This window comes from Octodon degus, unplaced genomic scaffold (assembly GCF_000260255.1).
Source record: "Octodon degus isolate 3935 unplaced genomic scaffold, OctDeg1.0 scaffold00074, whole genome shotgun sequence".
Classification (NCBI taxonomy): Eukaryota; Metazoa; Chordata; class Mammalia; order Rodentia; family Octodontidae; genus Octodon; species Octodon degus.
The window spans coordinates 6,643,398-6,654,009 of NW_004524650.1; the positions used below are offsets into that span (position 1 = coordinate 6,643,398).

At 37.1% G+C, this 10,612-nt stretch overlaps 1 protein-coding gene across 1 annotated transcript in view; it reads left to right on the top strand.

Moving 5' to 3' along the window:
- Window positions 1-10,612, top strand: part of Gclm (glutamate-cysteine ligase modifier subunit) — a 27,440-nt gene that overhangs the window by 2,425 nt on the left and 14,403 nt on the right. Inside the window, exons 2-3 of the mRNA XM_004635713.1 lie at window positions 2,867-2,932; window positions 5,935-6,019. Coding sequence (XP_004635770.1) covers window positions 2,867-2,932; window positions 5,935-6,019 — 151 coding nt within the window. The remainder of the gene's footprint in view (window positions 1-2,866; window positions 2,933-5,934; window positions 6,020-10,612) is intronic.

Genomic DNA, 10,612 nt, shown 5'->3' on the forward strand with positions numbered 1-10,612 from the left:
TAGCTAAAGCACAGGGACCGCGGTTCAATTCCCAGCACCACATGCCAGCCAGCCCCGCCCCCTGGTGGGCTGAGCTGGCCACACACACACACACACATAAATAAATAAATTTAAAAAAAAAAATTAAAAAAAAAAGACTTCTGTCCACTTCTTTAAAAAGGAGTAATGAGTAGTTGTATCAAGGTATTTTTAAAAAAATTCTTAGACAACTCCAGATCTAATGATTTGGTGCTATTTTTCTTTAGTAATATTGTATGTGTATGATAAGAAAGAAGAGAGTAGGAAACAAAAAAAAAAAGGTTAATGATCACCCAGGATAGATAATATGTAATTTAAAAGATTAAAAATTATTAGGTTTGTGATATACTCAATGAATCCCCAGGTAATTAATAACTGTGAACTCTTCTGTCATTTGCCTTGAATTTTTTTTTTTTTTTAAACTGGAAATCAAACTCAGGACCTTGTGCTTGCCAGGCAGGTAGCTTAAGCCGCTGAATTATATCCCTGGTTTGTTTGTTTTTTGAGATAGGATTTTGCTATGTAGTTTAGGCTGGCCTTGAATTCACTCTGTAGCCAAAGCTGGCCTTGGACTTACAGTGATCCTCCTGTCTCAGCCTCCCTAGTGCTGGGGTTACAGGAATGTACCACCATCCTTGACTTGTGTCTTGAATCTTGCAGAATCCAAGATTAATTAAGAAAGCTACAAAAGGCTTTGAGATTAATTAAGAAAGTAACCAGAGGTAACAGGCTGCTATGAGAAAGTGGTTTCAAGAAAGGAGTGATTACTCTGAAAATATACTTATTTTCCTAGATTGATGATCATCAAGAAGTTCTAAAGCACATAAAATGATTCATTCTTCTAGAGCAAAATTTCTCACAATTTTATCATGACTTAAAACAAACCACTCCTGATGCAATTGTTAACATCTTGCTTCAACTTTTTACTGATTTAAAAAAATGATTTATAATTCTGTCTGAAAGGATTACAAACTAATTTTTCTTTTTTAAAATGTATTTAGTACAGGATCTCACTACACACATCAGACTCCTAGTGACCCTTCCTGTTTTTCAGCTTCCCAAGCGCTGGGATTACAGATGTGCACCACCACACCCAGTCTCAATCACCCATTTCAGCACGCCCTGGGGGCGGGGCCAACACAGCAGGCCAGGGATTGAACCCCAGTCTCTGCATCTGCATAAGCAGATGCTTTAGTCCACTGAGCTATCTGGCTAGCCCTACAAGCTAATTTTTATCTGTTGACATCAAATTGGTTATAAATAGACTTTGCATGAAGATATAGACCTGGTAACTTGAAGTGAGTTATTGTGGACAGCATACAAATTACTATTAAGATCATACATACTAACATAGGTGGTTCTGTTCTCTTAAATTGCTAAACCAGTTGCCCATTTTCATTATCTATAATAAGATGGAAATTATAAAAAAAATTACTTTTATCATAAACAGTTGTAATTTCGATGGTGAGTTCAGAAGTTTAGCCTTTGTTGTTGCTGAATGTATTTTTAGGGCTGGGGAGATAGCTCAGTAGAATAAGTGCTTTGCTGGCAAGTGCAAGGTCCTGAGTTCAATCCTCCATACCACCACAAAAAAAAAAAAAATTTTTTTAGCTGGGCGTGGTGTCACATGCCTCTAATCTCAGCCCTCGGAAGGCTGCAGGACTATCATCATGAGACCATTGTGGGCTACAAAGTGAGCTCAGGGCCAGCCTGAACTACACAGCCAGACCCTGTCTCAAAAAGAAAAAAAAAAAAGTGTGCTTTTGCAGTTCAGGGATTAGCTTCTAATTACTCTTATTTTTTCTCCATTGTGTCTAACACTCTGACTTAGGCTATCCTTAAAACAGTGATTTTTAAACTGTTAGTGTTAGCCAGTCAGCTGTCATAAATCATTTTAGTGTGTCATGCCATAGCATTTTTTTCCTTTTAATAGGAAAAAAATAGAAGCCACTAGAGTGTGTGACATGTAGTAAGCTTAAATAACTGTTTTGTCCTCTTATGTGAACATGTGTCTTCACTCACTAAGTGAATAATATGTCTTGCTTCCGGCCAATATCAAGCAAGTTTGAAACACGGACATAAGAGATAAACACATTAATGAATTTATATGCTATAAGTTAGTATGAAATATTTATTTACTCAGAAAGATATTGAGACAGGTTAAAGATGTACTGAAATGTTAAGAAATGGTTTCTAGACTGTCACGCAGGTTGATTTCTATCAGATATATCTATCTGCTGGTTCTCAGATTTTTTGAATACTTAGCAATTATTTGGGATGCTTGTCAAAATGAAAATTCTGTGTTCTTGGAATGGTGAACAAGTCTAGGATTGAGCTCAGGAGTCTTAATTCTTTGATGAACAAAACTTTTTTTTTTGGTACCAGGGATTGAACTCAGGACCCTGCACTTGCCAGGCAAGTGCTTATTCTACTGAGCTATCTCCCCAGCCCTATACCTTTATTATTATTATTATTATTATTATTATTATTATTATTATTATTTGTGGAACCAGGGATTGAAATAACTTTATTCTTAAAATATTTTTTTTTGCTCTTTATGAATGCTTTTATGTTTCAGGTTTACATAAAGTTTCATTGGTACAAAAACTATAAAAATAGACTACTCTTTTAGGTAAAGAATGTTTGAAAATTAGGAATAGAATAAAGATGGGTCTAAATTAATGTTGAAGGAAACAAAAACCCTGTAGGATTAAATTTGAAGTTCGTATGATTTTTCTGTCGATTTACTTTTGTTTGCTTAGCTTATCAAATTAAGACATTTTTATTGTAGAAGTACACAGGGTACATAGAATTTGATTAACAGTTTCAAAATATCCTCCTTTTGCAGCTTCGAGATTGTATCCAAAAGACCTTGAATGAGTGGAGTTCCCAAATCAGCCCAGATTTGGTCAAGGTAAGTGGAATGTGAATGTGCATATCGTGTTAGTCAAAAGGGAAATGAAGGGGCCAGGGAGATGGCTCAGTGGAATAAGCGCTTCCCTGGCAAGTGCAAGGGCATGAGTTCAATCCCCAGTTCCGCAAAAAAAAAAAAGGAAATGAAGCACAAGCATGAAGTTAATTTCCTCAGTTTGGGGAGAGAACTCTAATAGCGGTGTTCCAGTCGGGATTTGGAAGGGTATAGATTTAACACAGGAAACAATTTATAGGATTATTTTATAATATCCACTCAAAAAGTCAAATGCAAAAGAGTGCAAGAGATCTGTTCATACACTAGGGACCCAAAGAATCCAGCTAAGGGCCTGGATCTGGTGGCAATGTACTGCATGAGTTCAGCTGAAAACCTAGAGCCAATGGGAATGTCTTCCGCTAGGCCAGCTGGAGTCCTACAGCTCACCACAATGTCACATACAATTCTCTACCAAAGATCTATACTAGGAAAGCGCAAAGGTCAGTGATTAAAGCTAGAAAGTCTGTGCCAGTAAGATGAAGGATCTTGTCAGCAGGGTGAGGGAGACAGGAAGTGACACTCAAGGGCAAGTTTCCCTAAAGAGAATCACAGCTGTCTTCAGTGACAGCATGGACCCAGGCTCCTCTGATGATGAGAATGGCTGAGTTCATATCAAGAAAAAGCAGCATGACAAGCGTCTCAAGGAGAATCAACAGTGCACCATTGTCCCCTCCAGTCACCTTTTATGCTGTTGGCAGCAATCCTCAGGTAGGCCTTCCACACCCAGCACCACACTGATTTAGTTCCGCAGGGTGTTCACCAGTTGACCATTAGTTAATCCACCTTGGGAAGTTAGCCATAAAACCTCTCCTGGCTCATTTGCTGTGATGAAAGTCTTACCCAGTAGGATTAAGCATAAAATAGAAAAGTGGACTCTGTAGTCAACTCTTGAACTAGACTAGTTGCTAGGATTCTTGTTTATAGTTCCCACTACAGTTTCCTTATCATCAGTGTTTTATTCTAGTTGACATTAGTAGATTGCTTTGGTAAAATATCACAACAGTAATACAGTTACTAGAAATAATATATAAAATTTCAGTTTCAGATGAAATAATGAATTGTATTTGATTAAATGTTATTGCATGCCTATTATTACATGTTAACATATAAAATATTCTTTTTGTAGATAGTGAAATCCTGCTCCATTAAAAGCTTCTATCATATTTCTTAGACTACTTTAAAACTTTACAGGAAGACATACTGCAAGTTTATAACTCTGTAGCTTCTTTGCAAACATTGATGATCATCTCTCATTTTTTTCATTATTTTAAAAATAATTTGTTTATTTATTTATTTATTTATTTGGTACAGGGTCTTGCTGTGTACCTGTGACATGTAGTGATCCTTCTGTCTCAGTCTCCCCTGTACTGGGATTATAGGCATGTGCCATTATGCCTGTTTTCAGGGCCGGCACGGCATGTAGTACTGGCTGTTAAACCCAGGTCCTTGCACTTGCCAGGCAGGTGCTTAGATTGCTGAGCTTTCTCCCCAGCCCTGATGATCATATCATTGATCAGTCTTTTTATCTGAAATGACCGTTTACTCTGTGTGTAATTTAAACACTTACTAAACACCTATTATGTGGTAGGTATTGTAATATGCTCACCAATCATGAAGAAGCCTCATTCTTTGCTTAAATCTTGTTATGTAAGTCAGTGTATTTCTAACTGATATATACTAACATTTTATCATATCCTCGTAATTATTCATTACAGTGCTTCTGGATGGCCCTTGATTTTTTTTTTTTTTTTAATTGCTTCTAGGAAAAGAAACGTCTTGAAAATGTTTGTGACCCATAACTAAGCATACTGTTGTCATGTGATCCACCATTCTTTTTCTTGGGAGTTGAAAATTTTTGTATATGAAAAGCCTACATATGGTTTTTATGGTACTTCTAGTTGTACTTGCCACAGTTTGGAAGCAACGAAGATAATCCTTTAGTAGATGAATGGATAAACTTCGATACATCCAAACAATGAACAGTTAATCAATGCTAAAAAGAAATGCTCTATCAGGCCATGAAAAGACATGGAAGAACCTTAAATGTATATTACTAGGTGAAAAAAAAAAATCAATCTGAAAAGCCTGTGTACTATTGATTCTGTTTAACATTGTAGAAACACTATGGACATAGTAAAAACAGCAGTGGTTTTTCAAGGTGGGGGGAGGAAGGGATGAGTGAGTGGACCACAGAACACTGATATGACAGTGATGCTATAATGAGCGACACTGCAGTGGTGGTATATGTCATTGTATATTAAATGTCCGGGCCCACACCAAGAGTGACTGAGTCCTCCAGTAAACTTGTGATTATAATGTACCAATGTAGGCTCATCATTTATAGCAAATATACATCTCTTATGGGGATAGTCATACTGGGGAGGCAATGCATGTGTGTAGGCAGGAGGTAAATGAGAAATCTCTGTACAGTAGTCAATCTCTATACAATATTGTCTGTTAAATATTGCTGTGAATCTAAAATTGTGCTAAAAAATAAAACTTAATTGTTTTGAAGCTATCTAAATCTCTTTGCACATTAAAGTTCAATGACAGGAAAATTCAAAAGCATAACAAAGTTTCTTTAAAAGCTTGATTAATGTAGAAAGCTTAATAAAACTGCCTACTATTTTAGCAGTTCTAACTTACCACAGGCTCCTCCTATTTTCTGATTTTTTCCTTTTAACCCTACATTCTTTTGAATATCTGATCAGATCTTCTTCCCAGAAAATAGATACATGTTTTACACACACACACACACACACACACACATATACACACAGCTTTTTTACCTCTGTATCAGGACTTTATAACCCTTGTAAAGTTCATTAGATCTCAAGTGAAAATTTCCGTTATCTGTGGGTTCTCTGCTCTCAGGAGCATTACAGACAATAGAACATTGTTTAATTAATCAGAAACATTGATATTTATTGTAAATATGTTTATTATAGGAGTTTCCAGATGTCTTGGAGTGTACTGTATCTCATGCAGTAGAGAAGATAAACCCAGATGAAAGAGAAGAAATGAAAGTTTCTGGTAAAATCCAACTTTTATAGTTCATTTTGTTACACCACTGGCAATGGTGGTACATGCCTATAAGCCTCGCAAGTGAGAGGCTAGTGTGTAGGGACTGGATATTCAAGTCCTACCTTGGTAACTTAGTGAGATATTGTCCTGAACAAAAAAGGACTGGGGATATAGCTCAGGGTAAAGGCCCTGGTTCAATCCCCAGAAACAAACACACACACACACACACACACACACACACACACACACACACAAAAGTTTGAGTTTATATAGATTGAAATTTCTGAATATGCATGTGAAGATTATAAGCTGGTATGATTTTGGGCTAACAAAATAACCTCTGAGCCTCTGTTCCATCTCTAAAGCAGGGATACAATTCATGGGCTTCTTTGTTAGTTGGATGAAATAAAGATAGGTAGCACAGTGCTTGCCACAAAATAAGTACTGTTAATTATTACCATGTTATTGTTGCAGTCATTGTTTATTGACATTATTATAACTGAGGTGGACATATGAGATAGGGCATTATCTTTTGATTCCAAAAGAGTAGCTGCCACTTGAGTTTTGCTTTATGTCAGGCACTGTACTTACCACTTTATGGTTATATTTCCTCATTATTATCAAAACAAGCCTGCAAGGTAGGTCTTTTATCCTGTGTTGACATTATTATTATTATTTTTTTTTTTGGCTAAACCATTTTATTTTAATCATGCAAGTGCAACATATTTTATATATAAATATTTTTACTAATGAAAAAAATGATTAATTTTTTTTTTTTGGTAGGACAGTTTCAATAATTAACACATTGCATACATTCTTCCTAGTGGTTAATTGCTGTACAAGATGCAGACATGATATCCTATTTACAAACACTATTAGAACAAATCCCTCTATTCATTAAGAGAATGTAACTATATATTTATCCTAACCATTTTGAATACACAGATACAAAATGGACATTCATCTGTATACCCTTTTTTTGTTTAGTTCCATCATTTGAATATTACAGGTGTGTTAACTCAGCAAAATATTCTAAAAGAGTCCAGTAGCCCATAATAGTATTGGGTGTTCTGCTTCACTGGCAATGTCAGAAATTGTTGACCCTGTAACTCAACATAACAGCATGGCTTTACTTCTTATATTTTGTTTTTATACTTTTCTGCTGGATGGTTTAAGACCAAGGTAAAGCAGGACCTATGCAACAAGAGTTGTAGCTTTTGGGTCTGATAAGGTCAGTGAAATCCCCTCAGGATTTATCCGGAGATCCTATACCTCAGATAGATCCTTTGTCAGTGTCAGCCATGTGGATGAGTGACGGCCATTGCTTGGCCAATGTGCTCTCAGTGAAAGCCTGAGAGAATGTTTTCTCTCCATGTGACTCTCCTTAGGCATATTCTATATCATCGATCACTTTTCCTCTTTGGCACTATAATCTCCTTGATCAGAAAATGTGCGACACTACTGAGTTACATGACATTACAGTACAAGTTCTCATATGTCCTGAGTCTTAATTGACCTTGGAAGGCTAGAGCCAAAATGTTGGCTTTCCTTGCGGCTCTCCTTTTTCTCTAATTTTGGTTTGCAAACTTAGCTTGTTAACCCTCCAGAAGAGAAGTTTATTGTTATTACCATACAACCTAGGCTGTTAAGCTTAACCTCACTATTTGTCTGAATATCAAACATCTTAGGCATAAATGGAACAGGTATTTTTCATCAAGTATTGATATGTGGAACTTTAAGTACCTACAGAATATGATGAAAAAACATTTAAAAATTAGAATATATTTTAAAAATAGGCATAAAGAATTATATAATTCTTATGTTTACACATAAGACATAAGTCCAAAAATCTAACCATATGCAACCTTGAAGCAGGACAGACCCACAACATTCCTTTTCCTGTCTCCTGCCTGTGTTGACATTAAATCACGCAAACGCTGTCATATAGCTGGGCATGGTAGCATGTACCTATAGTACCAACTACTTGGGAGGCTGATGTAAGAGTTCAGAGCCAGCTTAGGCAACATGAAAAAAAAAAGAATCTATTAAAATAGAAAATAGTCGTACAGCAGGTAAGTGATAAAACAAGGAGTCCATTCAGATATTCCTGACTCCTTAACCCCGTTCTTTCAGTTAATTTCACATTGCTGTTTGTATAGAAAACGAAGTAAAAGCAGTGTTCTTTCTATAGTTAATTGTAATTCTTCATGCGATAGAGTCATCTTTGGAACTGAAGCTTCCTGCAGGGCATGAGATTTTTGATAGGTATCTGAATTCTACTTGTTTGAGGAACTTTCCCCTTTCTACTTGTTTAGATGCTTCTTCTTTCAGAGACAGGCGGTCACTTCAGATGGCATAAATTCATGGACTGAAAAATACTAATGAGAAGGTTTTGATGGAGTAGAAATGGGGGAACTCAGGCTGGTCCATGGTGATAAACACTGACTGACTCATCTAGGAGGGGACCTGTGATGGCTTTTCAACAGGGAAGTAATGTGAAGAAATCAGTGTTTTAGGAAGATTATCTGGCATAGGAAAGTAAAAGACAAATATAAGGAGCATCATTGAAACTTCTGTTGCATGTGTTTAATGCCAGTCACCTTACATAATAATATTTCACTGTATATTTCTATTTCTTCACTGTTTTCTTCTTTCGTTGTTTTTCTACCCTCCCTATTTGTCTATTCAGTAAATTTAGGTTTTGAACAGTGAGTGTATATAAAGTAAAGATGTATGTATAATGTTCAGTTTAAATCAAATTGAAGCTTCAGTATTACACATATTTATAAGTTTTGTACATTGAAAACTTTTCAAGTTCCCTAGAAATCAAACAAATACCATGTAATAGTTTGGGAAGGTGCATATTGTACCTATTAAGATTTTTTAAAGGATTTTTTAAAGTGTTATCTCAGATCCTCTTCTCTCATTGCTGGGACAAATACCCAACACCCAAAATGAAGGAAAGGTTTATTTAGCTCACGGTCAGTGAATGTTTCAGTCCATAATCCACTGGACCCAAGACAGAGCAGCACATGGCCGAGAGCAACCTTTCGTGGAGGTGGCAGAGAGCAAGAGCAAAGGGAGTGGCAGCAAACTCAGGCAGCTAGCCAGCCTTTCTCCTCTCCTCTCATTGTAATGCTGAGTATCTGCCCCAGGGCACTCACATGCATAATCCCAGCACTGGATCAAGAATCAGTCACAACGCCAGAAGCTGCCCCATGGCTGCATGAGTCTTTGTGGGGACAACTAGACACAAACCATAACTTTCCACCTCTGGACCCCCAAAGACTCATGCACATCTCTTTATGCAAAAGGCATTTTAGTCCATCTTATAGTCGCCAAAGTCCTAAAAGTTTTAGTATTGCAGAAAAGTCCAAGTCCCAAGTCTCCTCCAAGATCTGAGGCAAACCCTTAGCGGTGAGCCCCTGTACAAATGAAAACTTAAACACTGCCAACATTCAGTGGCACAAGATAAACATTACCATTCAAAAAGATACAAATAACAGGGGAATACGAAGCATTGGAACCAACACAAGTTCAAAATCCAGCAGGGCAAACATTGAGTCCTGTAGTTCCATGTGGAACATCTGAAACAGTCTGGCAAATTGTGGTCTCCATGTGACTCCACCTTATGGCTCTGCTGTTGGTTTTAGCTCCCATGGCTTCTCTTAGGCCTGCTTTGCTCCCTTCTTGCAGCTTTTCTTAGATTATCAATGTTCCTGGCTTTTCCAAACTTCTGGGGTTTCCACTGAATAGGCTTCTCAGTCACAGCATTACACACTGCCCTCTCAGGGACATACTGCCTGGCCTCCCAGGCCTTCTGAAATCTAGGTGGAAGCCTTAACCTCAACTCCTGCATTATGCAAGTGCCTAAAACCAATGCCATGTGGATGATGTCATGGTCTGCTGCCAGGTGGAGCAGTAGCCAGGCTTCCTTCTCTCTTGGCTGTAGAGGTCGAATGCCTGGATCACTGGGCACTCTGAACCTGATTCTGAGAAATGAATTCCCTAGACACAGACAATAACATGCATATTGAGTTTCCCTTATTCCAAAATGCTTGGGTCCTCAGGGGTTTCATATTCTAAAAGTTTTTAGATTTTGGAAGATTTGCATAGACTTTACTGATTGAACATCCTATATTGTTAGGAGAGAAGCTCTTTACAGTTGGAAGTATAATAAACTGTTAGACGGTTTTGTAAAGTAGGTAAAATCCAACAGTATTCACAAGAAAATTTGTATCCTTTGACCTGTAATTGTATTTCTGAGAATTCATCCTTGGAAAATGATTCAGTATAAAATTGAACAAAAGTTACCAATATGTTTTCGCATTTCTGTGTGGTAACAGAAAATTGGGACTGTAACAGGTATATTTGCTAACTTAAATGTTAACAAAACAGGAACTCAATTTAGTAAACTGTATACTATCAAAATTATGGAATGTTCAAGTATTTAAAAAGCATATAGTGCTTGCTTCGGCAGCACATATACTAAAAAGCATATAAAAAGGGGCTGGGGAGATGGCTCAGTAGAATAAATGCTTGCCTAGCAAGCACAAGGGCCTGAGTTCAACTCCCAGTTTCGCAAAAAAAAAATTAAAAAAA